This window comes from Ranitomeya imitator, chromosome 3, assembly GCF_032444005.1.
Source record: "Ranitomeya imitator isolate aRanImi1 chromosome 3, aRanImi1.pri, whole genome shotgun sequence".
Classification (NCBI taxonomy): Eukaryota; Metazoa; Chordata; class Amphibia; order Anura; family Dendrobatidae; genus Ranitomeya; species Ranitomeya imitator.
In genome coordinates, this window is record NC_091284.1 from 248,135,012 (window position 1) to 248,156,327 (window position 21,316).

At 43.7% G+C, this 21,316-nt stretch overlaps 1 protein-coding gene across 1 annotated transcript in view; it reads right to left on the minus strand.

Annotated features, from left to right (window-relative positions):
- Positions 1-1,318: 1,318 nt before the first annotated feature.
- The window catches only part of LOC138669667 (glutathione S-transferase 2-like), a 47,482-nt gene continuing 27,484 nt past the window's right edge, over positions 1,319-21,316 (minus strand). Inside the window, exons 4-8 of the mRNA XM_069756330.1 lie at positions 14,052-14,133; positions 11,965-12,065; positions 9,205-9,300; positions 7,785-7,895; positions 1,319-1,795 (exon numbers count right to left, since the gene is read on the minus strand). Of these exons, the coding sequence (XP_069612431.1) occupies positions 1,706-1,795; positions 7,785-7,895; positions 9,205-9,300; positions 11,965-12,065; positions 14,052-14,133 (480 nt within the window). The 3' untranslated portion in view covers positions 1,319-1,705. The remainder of the gene's footprint in view (positions 1,796-7,784; positions 7,896-9,204; positions 9,301-11,964; positions 12,066-14,051; positions 14,134-21,316) is intronic.

The following is a 21,316-nucleotide window of genomic DNA, read 5'->3' on the forward strand; positions in this document are numbered from 1 at the left end:
TACTCACATGGGACCACCAGCTGGCACGCAGAGCCCCCGGTACCACCCCTTTGCCCGAAGCGGTCAGTCACTGCGTGGCATCCAGATGCGGCTTCCAGTACACGCGCATTTCCAGCCTGCCCCCCGACTAGCCCATCTCTTTTTCAGGCGAGCTGGACGCAGATAGGGGATGCTTCAACCTGCAGCGGCTGACAGGTGAAGAGCTGCTCACTGGCTTCTCTTTCCATGGCACGCCGATACGCAGGGGAGGCATGGCTTGAAGGCACCGCAGCGCTGGAACCCAGCGCACACCTGGTCAGGGAGGACACCCACTAGGACCTCTGTAGCGCTACTGGCACTTGGCGGCAGCCGCAACAGACCCATGTCTGCCAAACCCTGACCGCCCCAGGTCCAGGCATCCACTTGATGAATTCACCCAGAGCGAATGTGTCAGTCATGGGTGACTGAAAAATGCATGTTCCTTTAACCAAGTGGTTCACACTAAGAACAGATTGTAAGTAAATCCCCATAGCGTCTTTTTTGTTCACTGACCAAGGACTGCTCGGCTGGCGCTTCTGAGTGTGAAGGATTAATATCCATGGTTCAGACTGTGCACACCACACCACTCTGTCAGCACCCTTATATAGGGTCTTACCTTGTCCAGATGGCCTTCATATTACCTCATAGCCTTTTACTGCGTTCCTGCTTGGAATACACGCTACACAACCCCGATCAGAAGTGCCCCTCCAACCCGGAAGTGCACTCCATGCTGGAACGCTTGCGCGTCATCGAAAGGAGTCCCCGGCCAGAAATGCATTCCACGCTAGAACGCACACTAGTATGCATGACCGTAAGTCCAGCGGACGGCAGCAGCATTGAGCCGAGAGCCTTCCGGAGAGGGAAGCGGCAAAGTCGGGAGCTCTGTCCCGCTCTACTGACCGGCAGAGGGTCCCCTGCCCGGTGAGTTATCAGCCTCGACAGCAGGAAGGGAAGAGATACAGTCCCCTTTCATCCACACTGAGCTCTGGCAAGTGCGTCGCACTCCCTTGCTGTGCTCTGTCCTGCTTGGGAAAGAAAAAACACTGAGGGTGAGGTGGAATGGGGGTGGCAGGACTGGAGGTGGGGGCTTTTAACCTCTTGTGTGTTTCCTGTCCCTAGAGGATGAGTAGGACTGCCTCCTGTCATCCTGTCCTGGGGAAATTAAGTATTTCATCCTCATAACCTATTTAACTCTCCATTAAAAGAGTTATAAAACAGTTATTTTCAAGACACTTGTGTAGACGTAAAAAAGAAAAACTATTTTAATGACATAAAAACAAAACACTCAGAAATAATACCATTACGACAAAATCACATTTTATTCATAGAGCATATGGACTTGAACTTTAGAAAAAGTTACCAAAAAATAGGATGTTTAAAAACATTTGTATTAAAAAAAAAAAAAAAAATTCCCTGCGTAAGTTAGTAATTTTTTACCTTACATTCTATTTTTTATATTTGATCATTACAACCAAAATGTTATTAAAAGTTTGCACTGCCATTACCAACAAAAAGACTTCCAAGGTGTGATTGTAAGAAATCTTTAAATATCCAGGCACTGGTTTATTTTTCAAAATTATTGCCAACACGAGTTATAAAACAGACTATAATTAGAAAAAATTAAACAAAAACATTATTAGCCCTTCAATCTCCAAGTATATCAGTGACAACTGGGATGTGTGCATGATTATTTGTTGGACCAAAATGCTGCTTTGCCATTAATAGGCGTTTTCTTACAACGGGGTGATTTTAAGTATGCGGCAATAGGAGGAAGAGCCTAAAATGGGAAACAAAAAAAAAAGTAAAATTTAAGTCACTTAAATAAGGTTTTATCTCAGCACTAAAAGCAGCTTCACTTTTGTCAAAGAAGCTGCAACAAGAGCAAAGAACACAGTGTGTTACACCCCATTCAAACTTATTGGGAAATAATTGTATTATGCAGTCCATGTATGAAATATAAGTCTCCTGAGTCCTGACCCAAACAGTCTTATAGGCATATATGAGTGGTCGTTTGGGTCTCGTGCTTTGGGGTTCATACTCGGACCATATTTTAAAGTTTAAGTTTTGTAAACCTTTTCCTTGTTTCAATTCACAACTCTCCTTCTAAAGCCATGTGTCAGTAAGGTCGGGTTCACATTGCATTTACAGCAGCCCGTTCAACACATACGGTAACGGGCCGCTGTAAACGCAAGTGCCGGTCATGCAGCACGCTAGCACAGATAGAGCATCTGCTAGCTCCATCTGCGCTAGCGGTGACGGACCCGGAAACGATGCAGCCCGCGTCTCAGGGTCCGTCACTCAATGACGGCACATCGCTAGCACACGTCCATTGTGGGCGTGCACTAGCGATACGTCCGACATTGTATTCAATGGCGCCGTTAGATGGACCGCTTTACACCGCGTTATGCCGCGGTGTAACGTAGTCCGTCTAACGGACACATAGAAAGCAGTGTGAACCCAGCCTAAGCAAGCTGTAATGCTGAACTTACAAGTTTCGTCTGGATTGAATATGGCTCTATGCACAATGAATGTAGGGAAGGGGTGGGGAATACATGCACAACTGACACCATTTATATGGAGCACTGCAAAGTCCCATACACTGGGAAGCACACTAATCCTGCAGAAGGGAGCCACAGCAATCAGCAAGATTTTATTAGAGTACACAAAAGAAGCCAAAAAATACATTAAAAACAATAGAGTGCCCACCAAGGGGTGGGATCAAGCCCTGCGGACCTAAATGCACAGCTGAACATGCAAGTGGAAACTAATACAAAGTAAATAGAAAATATCACATTGACTATTTTGACACCTGGTAGGGGAAAAGAGGACTCCGTTATATCCATACAAAGATCAGGACATAAATCGAAGCTGATACTATACACAAAAGGGTGTCAAATCGACAGAGCAGAGATTAAATGAACTGCGGCCTCTGGGCCTCCAGAAAAAAAGGAGTCCACACAATACCTTTTAAACACGACCAGAGTATGTGTTAGGAGGTCCGGAGGGCGTATGAGCCCAACGCGTGTCGCCACAGCAGTGGCTTTGTCAGGGGCAGGTCCCTGGCATATCTGTTGTGAATTCTGTGGCAGAGCTCCCTCCTGTGGTCACAAGTGGTACTTCGGCTGATTCTCTCTGTGAGCTTCTGTTGGTGGAGGGAAGTGGTACTGCGGCTTCTGAGTTTCCTCCCTCAGGTGATCTGGTGAGGTCGTTAGGTGCTTCTCTACTTAACTCCACCTAATGCTTTGATCCTGGCTTCCTGTCAATGTTCCAGTGTTGGACTTGCTTTTCCCTGGATCATTCCTGTGGCCTGCTGCTCTACATAGCTAAGTTCTTCTTTGCTATTTGTTTGCTATTTTTTCTGTCCAGCTTGTCTAATTTGTTGCTGGAAGCTCTGGGACGTAAAGGGTGTACCTCCGTGCCGTTAGTTCGGTACGGAGGGTCTTTTTGCCCCCTTTGCGTGGTTTTCTTTAGGGTTTTGTGTAGACCGCAAAGTTACCTTTTCTATCCTCGATCTGTTAAGAAAGTCGGGCCTCACTTTGCTGAATCTATTTCATCTCTACGTTTGTCTTTTCATCTTAACTCACAGTCATTATATGTGGGGGGCTGCCTTTTCCTTTGGGGTATTTCTCTGAGGCAAGGTAGGCTTATTTTCTATCTTCAGGCTAGTTAGTTTCTCAGGCTGTGCCGAGTTGCATAGGCAGAGTTAGGCGCAATCCACGGCTGCCTCTAGTGTTGTTTGGAGAGGATTAGGGATTGCGGTCTGTAGAGTTCCCACGTCTCAGAGCTCGTTCTATGATTTTGGGTTATTGTCAGATCACTGTATGTGCTCTGACCGCTATGTCCATTGTAGTACTGAATTGCCTTTCATAACACATATCATAACAAGGTACTTTGATTTGAATATAGATATTCGCTCCTTTTCAATACCATTTGTATATATCTGTATGCACTTTGTCCTGTTACTCTTACTATTTCCAGGGACTTCTGCTTTTTTTGTTTACTATTACACCTACGCTGGGCTCAGGATATAAGGAAGACCTCTTTTCCCATACCAGGTGTCAAAATAGTTTGTATTTGGAACACTGACCAGTGTCTCTATGTGATATTTTCCATTTACTATGTACCGTATTAGATCCACTTGCATGTTCAGCTGTACATTTAGGTCCGCAGGGCGTGATACCACCCCTTGGTGGGCACTCTATTGTTTTTAAATGCATTTTTTGGCTTCTTGTATACTTTAATAAAATATTGATTATTTATTGGTGGTCCCTGGTTTATGGTATGTTTATTTTTTCTATTTATTTAGTAGTTGCCTATATGCTTCAGGTTGATCGCATTTAATACTATCTCTCGATGGTGCCCTCTGTTGTCTTTTTCGTAACTTACATGAAAAAAAAAAAGTTATCAACATTTTACAAATCATTAATCAGTCCTAACATGTTATATGGCAGATTAATTGAGCATCAGTGAATGAGAAATATATAGCAGAGCTTGAGCACAGGTGGGCAACCAAAATTTAAGATGAAAATGATTTATTACAGTACCTGAAAAGATTATTAGGATTATTTAGTGTGAAATTATGGCTGAAGGTTGACATAATGGCCATGTCCAGATGTAAGGTCCATCTGGAGAGGACACTCAAAACTTATATAAAAATAATAATTTATACTTAAAACTGGTTATAAAAAGGGGCCTTCCTTAAAGGGAACCTGTCCCCCGTTTTTTCAGTAGGAGATAAAAATACCGTTAAATAGGGCCTGAGCTGTGCTTTACAATAGGGTATTTTTTGTCCCCTGATTCCCTACCTATGCTGCCGAAATACCTTACAAAAGTGGCCTTTTTCGAATATCGGCTTCAGGAAAATGGCCGCCGCGATGTCCATCTGCGCACGCGCGGCATCCCGCGGCCATTTTCCTGAAGCCCCGGGAAGCAGGAGACTACATCTGCGCACGCGCGGCCTCAGGAAGATGGCCGCGCCCACCGAGAAACCGCTGAATAGCGGCGAGCGCGCTCTTTTTCTACAGCTGCTCAGTGCATTCGGCACTTGCGCATGCGAGAAGCACTACGCCACCAACGGGAACATAAGCAGGATGTGGGGGAGAAACAGCGCTGTGACCACGCCCATCCGACCTGACCAGCCTGATTGACAGGCGAAAAAGGCCACTTTTGTAAGGTATTTCGGCAGCATAGGTAGGGAAATCAGGGGACAAAAAATACCCTATTGTAAAGCACAGCTCAGGCCCTATTTAACAGTATTTTTATCTCCTACTGAAAAAACGGGGTGACAGGTTCCCTTTAAATATAACGGAAAGTAGGTTTTTAAATAAACAGGAATATTTTATAGCAAGATCCATAAAACTATGGAATTCTCTGTGCCAAAGAACAAGTGTAACCCAGGCCAAAGCAGATTTTTTTTTCTGTGTCTTTATTTAACTCTATGTACCATCTTATTATGTTTATTACTAAACATTGGGCTTGGTATCTATCATCTATCGATCATCTTTCTATCTATGTGTGTAAACATTCTTCAGTGGAGTATGTAAATGAAAAGGTTGGACAAAAAATTACATCACTTTTTTTTTTTTTTTTAAGTATGTTAGAATTATTTAGGTTACAAAAACACAGACAAATTCGCATGAAAAAACGCACAAAAAACGCACCTGCGTTTTCTGGCAAGAGGGAAGAATCTGCATAGAAAATTCCACAGGCAAATTTGCAACGTGTGCACATATCCTTAGTCAGTTCTGCAGCCACTATTTCATAATGTGGCCAATTTAACATGGTAAAACTGGTGAAAGATACTCTGTAAAAGGTTGTCCACTACTCAAAACCACCTTCTCAATTACTATATTCTCCAATGTAAAACAAAAAAAAAACAGCTTGTATTGATCTCCGGTGCCATCACAGGAATGATGGTGCAGAGTCTTGTGTGACATTACTATGTCACGTGAGACCTTCCACCACTCAGCATCCACTAATAGGCCGCTTCAGTCTCGCTTCCTCAGTCAATAGTAACATCTAGAAGAAGTGAGAACTGCTGCTGCACACTGAAATCCATCGATTGTCAGCTATGTCTGAAGGAAGAGTGAAGAAGCCCACTAGCGGCTGCTGACTGGCTGCAGGGCTCATGATGTCAAGCAAGCCCCGACATTGCTGGAACTGCGTTGATACCAGTGGCATGGACAGACCGTTTTTTATTTAACATGGGGAAAAATAGTACCGTATATACTCGAGTATAAGCCGAGATTTTCAGCCCATATTTTTAGGCTGAAAGTGCCCCACTCGGTTTATACTCGAGTCATACCCAGGGGTCGGCAGGGAAGGGGCAGCTGTCACACACTCACCTGCTCCTGGCGTGGTCCCTGCATCTCTGATGGTCTCCAGGCGCTGACAGCTTCTTCCAGGGTTGAGCGGTCATGTGGTACCGCTCATTACAGTAATGATTATGGACGCGACTCCACTCCCATAGGGGTGGAGCTGAATATTCATTACTGCAATGAGCGGTACCGGTGACCACTCAATGCTAGAAGAAGCTGTCAGCGCCCAGAGAAGACCATCAGGGAAGCTGCCAGGGACCGCGCCGAGAGCAGGTGAGTATAATGGTGAGGGTGAGCAGCATTGCACGATATTCACCTGTCCTCGTTCCACCGCCGGGCTCAGTCTTCCGCATTCTCTGCTGTGACGCTCAGGTCAGAGGGCGCAATGATGTGGTTAGTGCGCGCCCTCTGCCTGAGCGTCAGTGCAGAGAACGCGGAAGACACAGCGGCGGCCGGCGGTGGAACGTGGACAGGTGAATATTGCAAGTACCGGGGGCCTGAATATGTGATGGTTTTTTTTTTTTTTAATTGCAGCAACAGCATTTGGTGCCATAATCAGCATTTGTGCAGCACTATATGGGGCAAATATCTCTATGGAGCATCTTATGGGGCCATTATTAACCTTTATGCAGGATTATATGGGGCATATTTTATGTGGGAGCATCTTATGGGGCCCATCATGAACTGTATAGAGCATAATATGGGGCTCCTGATTCAATATGGATATTCAAAAACACTTAACCTACTGATGTCTCAATTTTACTTTTATTGGTATCTATTTTTATTTTTTAAATTTACCGGTAGCTGCTGCATTTTCAATCCTAGACTTATACTCGAGTCATTAAGTTTTCCCAGTTTTTGTGGCAAAGTTAGGGGTCTCGGCTTATACGGTAATTGAGAAGGTGTTGTCCGAGTGGTAGGATTTCCATTCAAGCACAGAACACACAATCAGTTATAAATGTACAGATTGATGCAGAGTTAAAGACTGTCTAAACCTTTTCAGAGGTTTTCTTCTTATATACCGTAGTTCGAAAACAAATAAAAAGAAAACAAAAGCAAAAGTATATAAAATAGTGGTGCTACACATCTCTTATTACCACTTTGCATCCACAGCTCTGCCCTGATCTATGTGTCTCCATGGTAACAAAATCACTGAGTAATCTGATCCTGCAGTCAATGCGTATTCTGTCTCTTACTGCTTGCTAAGCTACCAAATAAATGCTGGAAAATATGAGGTAGATGGAAGGTGACATAACTACCCAACCAAACCACTCAAGCTGTCTTTTACTTTAAAACTACATGGACCTTCCAGGAGCTGTATGTACAGAACAATTGGATTTTTTTTCAGATTTTCAGCAAAGAGATTTCATGTTAAGATGCATTTTATTAAGAAAACAAAATTGGGCTCTACTAAAAGTTATTTCAAGTTTAACTTAGAAAAACATTTACCTCAAATCTTATAAGGAAGTCCTGCAAGTTCTTAAAGTTTTGCAAACAGGTAGGAGCCAAAATTTTGTGCTGATCAAGGGCATCATATATCAGAATATCTGCAAGCGTAAGCTTTGAAATGGAAAACACAGATATATAGAATTAGAAATGCAAAACTATAAATGATATAGTCCCTTAGTGATCACCAATACGTCTCTCTACTGGCCTGTAATATAAGACACTAGCATCCACCAAGGGGTGACAATCCAGCAGCTATCAGCTGTGTTGGTACTGACCATGGCTGTTTAACCCCTTAGATATAGTAACATAGTAACATAGTAACATAGTTAGTAAGGCCGAAAAAAGACATTTGTCCATCCAGTTCAGCCTATATTCCATCATAATAAATACCCAGATCTACGTCCTTCTACAGAACCTAATAATTGTATGATACAATATTGTTCTGCTCCAGGAAGACATCCAGGCCTCTCTTGAACCCCTCGACTGAGTTCGCCATCACCACCTCCTCAGGCAAGCAATGCCACTCTTAATCATGACTACAGCATCTAAATGGTTCACAGAATGCGGAAGCTCACTCTGTAACCCCATCGGCACCCTGAGATATTGGATTGTGTGGTCCTGATGTTTGCCATGGCAGTTCATGGCCAAATAACGGCCTTAGAGTCTCCCGGCTATAGCGGCCTGCTCAGTTATAAACATTTTGGTGGGAATAAACTTTTTTATTCCCGTCATGCTACTTTGCATTAATTCCTCAAAAGCACCTAATGGGTTAATGAACTACCTGAAAGCAATTTTGAATATATTGAGTAGTGGTTTTTCAAATGGTATCACTTTTTGGAGTTTCTAATATATAGCACTCCCAAAGTCACTTCAAAACTGAACAGGTCCCTATAAAAATAAGTTACCGTATGTATATTTCCTTAAAAAAAAAATGAAAAATTGCTGCTACATTTTTAAACCCCCTAAAATGCTAACAAAATAAAACAACATTTTACATATGGTGCTGATGTACAGCAGGCATGAGGGAAATGTTATTTATTATTGATTGTGTGGTATGACTATCTGGATTAAAGGGATAATCAAAGTTTGAAAATTGTAATTTTTTTTTATTATTTCTGTCAAATTTCTGATATTTTTATAGATCAAAGCAAAACAGTTACCATTATCATAAAGTACAATCTTAAAATCAATGGGATATGTTGAAGCATTCCAAAGTTATTACTACACAAATTGACACTGTCAGATTAAAAAAAAAAAATTGTCCCGGTCATTAAGGGGATAGACATGTTATAATAAATAATAATAATAATAATGTTATTTATATAGCGTCAACATATTCCGCAGCGCTATATAATTATGTTAGCATCTAAAGTAAGGTATATAAAAAAAATAAAAGAAAACTCCAATAAAAAGTATTTACCTGGTCCCCAACAAACCAGTGTCTTTGCCCCAAAAATCGAGAATATCTTGCCAATACAGTTGGTAACTTTTCGATGTACGGTCCCTTCAGCTGTTCCTGAAAAAGTAAAATGAAAAAGATTATTTCCACTTTTTTTTTCTTGTGCTGCACTGGAATCATTATTTATGGAAAAATAATCAAGCTGCGTTCCCACGATCAGTGTTTCTTGAGTCGTTTTTGACGTTGCAGAATTTCTGCACGTTCGTTTACTTGCATTTTTTTCATTGTGTGCGTTTTTTGGATGCTGTGTTTTTTGGCGTGTCTCGTTTTAAATAAAGCAGCTATGTTTTTGAAATTTCCTGGTATGAACATTCTTAGGTGCGGATTACATCCATTCTTGATGCATTTATGCTGTGTAACTACACAAACTGAATGTGCGTTTTTATTTCCCCTGCATCTAATGCAAGTCTATGGGTAATTCCACACAGAAAACGCAGCGTACCAGCAAAAGGAATTGACATGCTGCAGATTATAAAAAAAAACACCGCATACGAGTTTATGCCACGCAAAAAAAAAAAAAAGGAGCAGATACTGTAAATCACTGATTTTTTGCCGCAGCAACTACATTTATAGTTTTGGGGCTTTTACACAAATTTTATAGAAAAAATAAATTATTTTTGAATCGCTTTATTCTGAGAGATACAACTTTATTTTTTGGCTGATTGAGCAGTATGGCGGCTTGTTTTTTTGCGAGACAAGATGACGTTTTCAGGGATACCATTTTTATTTACAATCATGTTTTTGATCGCTTTTTTTTCCACTTTTTGTTCATGGTATGATAATAAGGCATCATGTTTTGTCTAGTTTTTAAATTTTTTTATGGTGTTTACTGAAGGGGTTAACTAGTTGGACAGTTTTCTAGTTCGGGTCGTTCAGGATGTGGCAATACCAAACGTGTACTTTTTTTCTTAAACATTTTTTTTTTTTTTCTTTTACTTTTTTACTTAGTCCCACTATGGAACTGTCACTTTTTTGCAGTCAGGTCACCGTTATAAAGCATTGCAATGCACGAGCATTGCATTATAACCAGTCAGGCCTGCAGACGCACGATAGCTAGATGATGCACTGTTATTGCCTGGTTAACTAGATGCCATCATGACGACATTGTGTCCCCATGGCAACAATTGGGCCCAGTGATGACGTCAAGGGGTCGCAGATCGGATGGCATAGGGGGTTACTTTCCTCTGCCTGCCTTCTAAATGTTGCAATCGATATCGATCGCCGCATTTAGGGAGTTATAGTGCACCACTCGTAGCAAAGAGTGCCAAGAGTCAGCTGTCAGAATCAGCTGAAACCCAGCGGTGATCGAGCGCACAAAATGGCCATGCATCCAAGGTTGATAAGTACCGTATTTTTTAGACTATAAGACGCACTTTTTTCCTCCAAAAATGTGGAGGAAAATGGAAGGGGGGGGGGGGGGGGTGTAGTCGTCTTCTAGTCTGGATGCACCGGCTCTAGCTGTGGTGGGGGGAGTGGCAGGTCACAGGAGGCAGGAGTCGACGGCTGTGGTTAGCTTACGTGCCCGCAGCTGAAGAGAAATGAATATTCACTGCATTCCACGCCCATGGGCTTGGAGGGCCGTGAATATTCATTTGTGTTTAATATCATTCTGGTATGCATGACCCCATCCTTATTCTGGTATGATTGGCCCCCATCAGAAAAAATTAAAAAAACATTACATTTACCTTCCTCCGATCACTTGCAACATCCTGTTCTGGTGACGGCAGCTACTTTATGTTTGTAAGTAGCGGATGGCAGGGATGTCATGCGCTGCTTACAAGACAAAGGATGGCTGCCGGAATATTCACTGCTCCCCACGCCGGGACTATGTGTGTGGAGAGCAGTGAGTGTTCATTGCTCTTTAGTAGATAGCACAGTGTAAGCCGCAAGCTTCCTGCAGCTTCCGGGCGGTCCCGAGTCCCCACTATTAAAGGGAATCAATATTCAATGCACTCCACTACCATAGTTGAATGCAGTGAATATTCATTCCCTTTAGTAGTGGCACACGTGACCGCCAGGCAGCTGCAGGATGCCTGCGGCTAGCAATGAATACTCATGGCTCTCCTCGCATATAGTAATGGCGTGGAGAGCAGCGAGTATTCCGGGCAGTTGTCCTTTGACTTGTAGAAAACAAAGCAAAAAAAACAAGTAGTCTGAAATGAATAATTTATTGCTTGCATATAAAACCAGACTTGTGGAGGCAAGTTCACATGACCAAATAGCAGCGTATAGCAGCTACACGTTTCAAACACACTAGGTTTTCTTTGACTTGTAAGTAGTGCATGATGCCCCTGCCATACGCTGCTTACAAGCATAAAGCAGCTGCTGGCACTGGAACAAGACCCTGCGAGGGAGTGGAGGAAGGTAAGCGTAAATGGGCTTTTTTTTTGTTTTTTTTATCTGATGGGGCCATGCACACCAGTTCAGAGATGAAGGCCCTGCATTCCAAGATAGGGATGAGAGGGGGCCGATGCACACCATAATGGGGGATGAGTGGGGGCCCATGCACACCAGGATAGGGATACTAAGTACAGAACTGACCACATTTTTTGCTTCAATTTTTTTTTCTAATTTCCTCCTCTAAAACCTGCTTCTTATGGTGCGTCTTGTGGTCCGAAGCATCTTATAGTCCAAAAAATACAGTACCTAGCAACCTGGAAGTATGGATATTTTCAAGGTCATAAATGGGCTCTTCTACATGAAAAACAAGGTTTTACTTACAAACTGAGGATCATAGGAAAGAGTAGCAATGCGCATTCGAAAATCCATGGATTCATTTTCAAACAGTGATACAAAGTTCTCTTCATTTTCAGTATTGCCACCTGTAACGCACAAAAATACAGTAAGCAAACACACAGCTCAACACTATGCCCCAAGCATCAAATGTCAGTGGTGTAGGCAGTGGGCTAGAAGCTGATCTTTATAAGATACCAAACTTCTTCCAAGTTGGAGAATAGTTTCATAACCAAAACTGTTGCATCCAATTGTGCGCTTCAGATGGTTCAGCCAGTCCATCAATATAAAACCCTTATGCTTTAGTATAAACACACATTTAGGCCCTGACAAAACACTTTCATAATTGCCAAAATTTTTAAGTAATCCAGGGTTGACAAAAAAGCTTCAGGTGTTACGTTTTCATGCCAGTTTTGCCCAGCTCTGCCAAAATGAGTGAAGTTGGTGCAGAATGCTCCAGTTCGACTAAATCATGATGAGCTGAAGTGTACCCAACACCATAAATTTTACTTCAGTCATTGACAGTAGTAAAATTTGTAGGGAGGTGCAGTGACGCACCCAGTTTACAGATAAGCCGGATTTATGAGGCAGCCTGAATCATTACACCCACCCATCAAAACTGAAGTCAACAACGTTAGTCTTGATGAATCGGGGACTTCGTGTCTTTATAAAGTATGATTTCGAAAAGCTTAAAAGGAACATGTCATCTCAAAAGCGCTATAAACCTGCAGATATCGAATTCTAAAGGTTAATAGAATTCTAAGGCTATATTCACACTTTGCGGATTTTGCTGCGGATCCGCAGCGGATTTGACCGCTGCGGATCCGCAGCAGTTTCCCATGAGTTTACATTTCAATGTAAACCTATGGGAAACAAAAAACGCTGTGCACATGCTGCAGAAAAATCCGCGCGGAAACGCTGCGGATTACATTCCGCAGCATGTCACTTCTTTTCTGCGGATTTTCAGCTGCTCCAATAGAAAACTGCAGTTGAAAATCCGCAGAAGAAAACGCAGTAAAAACCGCGATAAATCCGCAGTAAAAACCGCGATGGGTTTTCACTGCGGATTTTGCAATTCCGCTGCGGAAAAATCCGCAGTGGAATCTGCAAAGTGTGCACATAGCCTAAAGCCATGCAGCCACCGCACTTAAATCCTGACTGCCGGCTGAGCAGTGTCAGTACATTCGTGCAGAGTCGGCTGTCAGTCAGTGCGAGGGGTCATTACAGTTGCCACTCACTGTATGCCAGCAGTTGAAGGCTGCTTAGAGAATTAAAGTTCACTTCCTCCAGGTAGTCGGCCACACACCTTTATAAAAGGTATTAACAGCTTTTTTTTTTTTTTTTTTAAATGACAGGCTCCCTTTAAGAGGATACATGGTATTTAGAGTATGTTCACACATGGCATTATTGCAGCACTGTACAATATGTGCAAAGTGAATAAGATTTCTGAAATCTGATTGAGCTTATTTTTTCATTACAGGATGGAAGCATCAAGTTGCTTTTCAAATCTGTAGCATGTTAATTGTTTTTCACCCATTCTAACAAATGTTTGGGGGAATACATGCAAAAGATGCTGAGCAAAGACAGTATCCTGTCCCATGATTAAAAAAAACATCTTAGCAATCATGCTTTTATTTACAGGCAAGACTAGTGCATGTACATAACATGCAGCTCCTGCACCTGTCCACCATGCGGACAAGCACATGGGAGTTGCAGACGTAACTAGTTTGCCAAGTCCAGTGGTTATGCGAGATTAACCTATAACAGAACACATGAAAAAGGTAAAGATCAGCAAAAGCCCCAATTCGGTAGTTAATAAACTAAAACAGTGTAAGCAGCGAGATAAAATATTACAGGTTATGGGTTTTGGATTCTGTGATGGGATGCTGATTCAGGAAACTTGTCCGAATGCTGTATGTGGCATTAGGAAGGAATTTTCCCACTAATATGGGGCAATTAGAATCTGACTCGTGGGGATTTTGCCTTCCTTTGCATCAACATATTAGGTTATAGGTTGATCTTGATGGACATTGTGTCCTCTTTCAACCATAAAACTATAAGAAGTCCATACTCACACAATCCATGCTTGCGGCCAATGTACCGCAGAATAGTGTTACTCTGCGTCAGTTTAATGTCTCCATCCAGAAGGTAGGGCAACTGTATAATACAGAATTTTTCCTAATATCACCAACTTGACTCTAGTTTCAAACAAAGACCATGATTTAAATTAATAAACCCTGCTCACAACTTCATGACTTACCAGTTAGAATGTTCTGCCGATTACCCTAAGGGTGCTTTCACATTGCATTGTGTGTTCCCTTGGGGGCATACGTCCGGAGGCATGTGCCGACGGGGCCAATAGATTTAACTTTTTTGAGGGAATGTACACCTACTAGAAGAAGACACTCCCGAAAAAAGTGCACCGTGCGCTCTGCCGTCACAATTGCAAACTACTGGCCCTGTCAGCCCTTATGTCCATACCCTGTTTTGTGGGCGGGGATTTTGGACGCCTGGGATCAGTGCGAACTGTACTTTTCCCTGGCGCCGGTACGTGTCGCACGGACGGCACATGGATGAGATACACGGATGTATCATATGTTCATACAGATGGAGCATGGACACTGACCACGGATCTCACTAATATTAGTTTTCCCTGTATAGGAATCACCATGACATGTGAAAGAGGCCTTATGCTGTGTGGATAGGACAACATGCCTCATTATACTATGGGTAAGGAATGTAATGTGTGAGGGACATTATACTGTGTGGAGGGGAATATACTATGGGATGCACCTTGCTGTGAGTGGAGGAATACAGTGTGTGAGGGGGGCACCATAATGTGTGAAGGAATGGTGTGTGTGTGTGTGTGTGTGTGTGTGTGTGTGTGTGTGTATACACTATGGGATGCACCTTGCTGTGAGTGGAGGAATAAGGTGTGTGAGGGGGGCACCATACTGTGTGAAGGAATGTTCTGTGGGGACATTATTCTGTGTGTGGGATAATGAAGAGTGTTGGGCATTATACTGTGGGGGAATGTACTGCAGCTTGCACCCTGTGTGTAGATTAATGGAGTATATAGGAAAACTACTCTGTGCGGGTGAACGCCTTAGAGGAAGTGTGGGACATTATACTGTGTGTGGTATTGTACTGTGGTGTGCACCATACAGTGTGAGGATGAATAGTGTGGGGAGAATTCTGCTTGCGGGTGAATGTACTGTTGGGGGCATTGCACTGTGTGGGGAAAAATTTAGTGGGCGGAGGGGGATGCCATACTGTGTGTGATAGAATGTACTGTGGTGTACACCATACTGTTGCAGAAATATAGTGTAAGTGGAGGGGGTGAGGCAACTACTGTGTGCAGGTAAATGTACGGTGGGCGGCATTATACTATAGGGGGGCAGATTATGTGTGAGGAGTAGGGATGCCATTTTGTGTGTGCACCATACAGTGTGGGAAGACCTTATACCCCCCTGAAGAAGCAACTTGCACGAACCGTACGTTGGGGTACAGGGCCAAGGCAGGGCTTTCAATATGGGTAAATAATGTTAAATTGCTAAAAAATTGTCTGTTAGGTTTTCCTTTTTTTTGAGTAGTCTGGAATACTGACAGATCTATCTGATGCGCTTGCACTTTATTTGCCGTTTGTAAGTTATTATTCCTCCTCTGGGACAACATAAAATTTGACTAATGGCAACCCCAGTATGAAAATACATTTTAATGTCTCGCCTTGTTTATGGCCCCTTTTGTTTGAACCCTGAGTCATCCCTTGTGAGACTTAAATGTACCCTTTGCATTTTTTCTATAAAATGCTGATACATCGTTTGTAATATTGGATGTTCAATAAAATATACTATTTTATACTTCTAATGGCATCAAAAGACTGGGTTTCTCCTTGTTCAACCATTTGTAAAATGTTTTATTTTGTTAGCATTTTTGCAGGTTTAAAAACGTAGCAGTAATTTTTCAAGGATATGTACAATTTTCTTTTAATTTTATTTTTTAGGACCTATCAAGGTTTGAAGTGACTCTGGGGGTCCTATCTACTGGAAAACCCCCATAAGCGATACCATTTTAAAAACCGCACCCCTCGACATATTGAAAACTGCTGTCAGGTAGTTTATTAAACCTTCAGGTGATTTTAGGAATTAATGCAAAGTGACATTACAGGAATGAAAAAGTATTTTTACAACCTAAATGTCGCTAACTTCTGAACAGGTCACCTTAGCCGGCAGACTCTAAGGTCGGTATTTGGTCGTGAACTGCCATGGCAAACATTAAGACCACACAATCCTGATCTCAGGGTTCCGGTGGGGATAAAGAGGGAGAAGCCACACTCTGTTCATTTATATGATATAGTCACTATTGACAGCAGCTTCTAAGGGCTTAAACAGATGTGTTCGGTGCCAACACTGATCGTGGCTAAGGCTTCTTTCACACTTCCGTTGTTTAGGGGCTGTCGCAATGCGTCGTTCTGTGGCGGTACTGCCACCTGCAGAATTCGTCTGCCAAGGATCGCATCTGCAGAGGCTTGAGAATGAATACTGTAATGTTTTGTGGACGTATGCAAGCTGGACCAAGTCGCAGCTCTGCAGACCTGTTCTGCTAACGCCTGGTGCCAAATGGCCCAAGAGGCGCCAACTGACCCGAGTGGAGTGTGCCTTAATCCCTGCAGGTACAGGTTCACCCCTAACACGGTAGGACTCCTGAATAGCCGAGCGGATCCACTTGGCTATTGTAGCCTTAGAAGCGGCTAGACCCTTCCTATGCCCTTCTGGAAGCACGAACAGGGCATCTGACTTGCGAAAAGACGCCGTCTGCAAGACCTATCTCTTCAGGGCTCTCACAAGATCTAGGGTGTGAAGATCCTTCTCGATGCGATGTACCAGTGTCAGACAGAAGGAGAGCAAAACATTATATTCGTTGAGATGGAAAGAAGAGACAACTTTCGTCAAAAAGGACAGGGTCCTCAGAAACAACTCATCTTGATGAAAATTCAGGAACGGGACTCGGCAGGACAGGGCCACTAACTCAGATACTCGTCTGATTGACGTGACCGCAGCCAGGAAAGCTACTTTCCAGGAAAGAAGAGATAGCGAGACTTCCTGCAGTGGTTCGAGAGGGGCCTCTTTTAAAACTCCGAGAACCAAACTAAGATCCCAAGGTTCCAACGGCGTCATATAGGGACACACCACATGAGAGACTCCCTGAATGAAGGTCTTCAGCTGTAATCTATTGGCAATCCTGCGTTGGAACAAAAAACTGATAAGGCCGAAATTTGCCCTTTGAGTGAGCTAAGCGCGAGACCTGACTCCAAGCCAGTCTGCAGAAATTCCAGGATGGAAGGAATGGAAAGGTCAAGGGGAGAATAGCCACGGTCTTTGCACCATAAGAAGGTCTTCCAGGTGCGATGATAAATGCGCATAGACTTGGGTTTCCTAGCACTAAACATGGCAGAGATCACCTGACAGAAAATTCTGCTTGAGCTAGAACCCAGGATTCAACGGCCATGCCGTTAAACACAGGGCCTTGGAGTTCTGATGGTAAATAGGACCCTGGGACAGCAGATCTGTTCAATCTGGCAGTCGCCAGGGGACGTCAGCGACGAGTTGAACTAGTTCCACGTACCACACCCGATGCGGCCAATCCACCGCCATCAGGATTACTGGTACCCCCTCCGCTCTGATCTTCTTGATAACCTTCGGAAGGGGAGCAGAGGGAAATATATACGGAAGCTGAAATTGATGCCACAGGAGGACGAGTGCATCTGCTCCAATGGCTACTGGGTCGTGGGACTGCGCTATGAAGTGGGGAACCTTGGTGTTTAGCCTTGAGGCCATTAGATCCACATCCGAAGTCCCCCAGCGACAGATCTGCTGGAAAACCTCCGGGTGGAGAGACCCTGGCCACTGAGGAAATCGGCCACCCAATTCTCTACACCCGGAATGTGGGCTGCCGAGATCACGGAGCGGTTCCTCTCGGGCCAACGCATGTGACCTACTTCGATCATGGCCGCCTTGCTGCGGGTACCCCCCTGACGGTTGATGTACGCCACAGATGTGGCGTTGTCAGACTGAATCCTGATGGGTCGACCTGCTAGGTGATGGAACCGCAGAAGGGCTAGCTTGATTGCCCGTATCTCTAAAATGTTGATTGGTAAAAGCGACTCTCGAGGAGACCAACGTCCCGGAGCTGTGTGATGGCGGAACACTGCCCCCCAGCCAAGAAGGCTGGCATCTGTGGTCACCACTAGCCAATGAACTGGAAGGAAGGACTTCCCCTAATTGAGTGAAGACTTCAACGTTCACCACCTGAGGGTCTGTCTGACCCACTTAGAGAGGCAGAAACGACGGTCGAGAGAGAAAGGATTCCTGTTCCAAGCCGCCAGAAGCATGTGTTGCAAGGGGCGGAGGTGTAGCTGTGCGAATGGAACCACCTTTATAGCTGCTACCATCTTGCCGAGAACTCTCATACTAAAACGCATAGAGTAGGGAAAAGAGCAGAAGAGCATCTGAGTTCCCCGTTGTAAGGCTGAGACCTTTTCCAAGGAAGGATCACCAACCCCTGGGAAGTGTCCAGGATCATTCCCAGAAAGGGAATTGACTGAGCCGGTATTGGTGAGGATTTTTTGAAGTTTATCTTCCAACACAGGCGAGAAAGAGTATTTAGTGTGATGCTCAAGCACTCCTTGCAGGCATGAAAAGAAGGTCCCTTGATCAAGATATTGCCTAAATACGGTAGCACTACTACCCCCCAGAGTGTGAAGGATGGCCATGGCAGCCGCCATGACCTTGGTGAAGACTGAGGGCGGTGTCGAGGCCAAAGGGCAAAGCAGCTAATTGAAAATGTTCCTCTTGAACTGCGAAATCATAGAAATCTTTGGTGAGGGGGAAAAAAAAAAATCGTGATGTGAAGGTAAGCATCCTGGATGTCTATGGACGCTAAGAACTCTCCTATTTCCATTTAAGCGATGAAAGAACGGAGCGATTACATTCTGAACAGTCGCACTCTGACGAAGTTGTTCAACAGTTTTAGGTCCAGTATGGCCCGCACTATTCCATCCTTTTTGGGAACTACAAAAAAGGTTCGAGTAAAAACCTTGAACTTTTTGTTTTGCGAAACCGGAATAATGACCCAGTCCTTTCTGAGGGCATCTATGGCTTGGAAGAACGCTGCTGCTTTTGCTGTGGGAGGAGAGGACAGGAAGAAACGCGTTGGTGGAAGAGAGGAAAAACTATTTTGTATTCGGAGCACATTAGATCTCTGACCCACTCGTCGTGAACGACTGAGAGCCAGGCTTGACGGAACAAAAGTAGACGGCCGGCTACTTTGTTGGCGTCCCCCGGATACCGCACCAAGTCATTGTGTAGAGGATCTGCGTGATCTGGGTCCATTGGGTTCAGGCTATCTGGGCCTGCTTTTCCAGGAATGGGAGGGTCTGTATGAGACCTGGGAACCTCTATCTCTGCATTGGGCTCGTCCTGGTCCCGAAGAAGTGGATGTCGAGGACCAGGATTGTAATTGAAAAAATAAAAAAAAAATAATCAGGTCCGAGCTTGCTGTTGCTGGTTCAGAAAGGGTCGTACAGGCCTCTGATGGGGAAGAAACTTACTCTTCCCTCCAGTGGCGTTGGAGATTAGTTGATCAAGTTTTTCTCCAAATAAGCGACCACTTTGATAGGGGAGAGAGGTTAAAGACTTTTTGGAAGCAGAATCCGCATGCCAGTCTCTGAGCCATAGGGCCCTCCTAATGGTGATGGCGTTTGCTGCTTGGGAAGCGAAGTTAGCCGCATCCAAAGAAGCGGACACCTCGAAATCCCCAGCCTGAGAAATCTGATTAGCGAGGCATGCTACCTCGGGGGGGGGGGAGGTCAGTAACCTGAATGGCTGCGGACAAGACCTCAGCCCAGTAGGCCATAGCTTTATCATTCAATAAATTTTTTATTAAACAATTTGGATATTTTTTAGTAACATCTGAAACATTGCATATCAAACGAAATAGACAAATACAGATTCAATCAAATCCTTTCCCCTTTTCAAATGCCATTTCAAACATTAATAAGACAAACCAACTGTATCTATGTTATAGCATATAACATGCTTATAATTCTTAAATGCGGTGGGAAAGAGGTTAATATCATTAAGAAATACAATGCAGAATACATAAAAGTAAAGACATAAGAGAGAGAAAGAGAGAAAGAAAGTGGACATCAGAGATCACATATTCCAACCACTCTATTTAGGGACCCAAGAATAAACACCTTACGTCAACCATGTCTGAAAGTATTGCGATTCTTTGAATTGGATCCATGGGTACCATAATGCAAACCACTTAGTACATGTCTTGTCATCAAATGCCCTAATCTCCTCCATGTGCTGCAGAACATTCATCGCCTCCACCCAATCTATTTTTTTTGGCACAACCGTAGATCTCCAGAGTCTAGGTATAATTTGACGCATTGCTATTACAAAAAATGGTAACAGATCTTTCTTGATTTTCAAAATAGCTACTGGGAAAATGGACAACAATGCTATTTCTGGAGATGCTTCCACATGAGTTTTGGTAATATGATTATATAGCTGGAATATTTCATTCCATAAGGATCTAATCCCTGGGCAGTCCCACCACACATGAAGCATTGATCAAACTGTGGTATTGCATCTCCATCATATATCAAACCATCGGGTACATCTTATGTACTTTAACAGGTGTTCTATACCAACGCCTCAAAATGTTGTAGTTTAGCTCCTGGAAGAAACAGACATCCCATGTGTGAGAGCAAATGATTTAGACCACATCTCGTCCGTAATTTCTTTAACTCCTTTTGCCACTGGACCATACATTTGAGTGGCCCATCTCCCATCCCCTCCGACACTATCAGACCATAGATCAAGGATACTGCGTGTGCCGGGCCCTGCGGGAGGAAGCATAGGCGCTCAAAAGAAGTAGGCACATGCAGCGGTGTCCACCCCGGGGCCAGGGACCTAATACAACTCTGAAGTTGAAAATATTGTAGCCAAGATCCCCTGTCTCCTATCTCCCAAAATGTCCCCCGTGGATCTAATACCTTTCTGGTCAATCACGTCTTTATTTCGTGGTATTACTCCGAGTGACTGGAGGTATAATAGAAGTTGATCCTTGTAGGACCGTAGAGAGCTGGGGATTAGCTGTTAAAGGATTCAGCTCTCCCGGTATTATTGCTAACGAGAGACGTTTTGCGTAACGTCTCCAAAAAAGTACTATAGTGTATAATGTAGGAGATATATCAAACGTCTTCAAATCGATATCGTATGGTAGCCAGAACACCCCCTGGTAGAGACTCGGGGACAATTCATGTTCAATG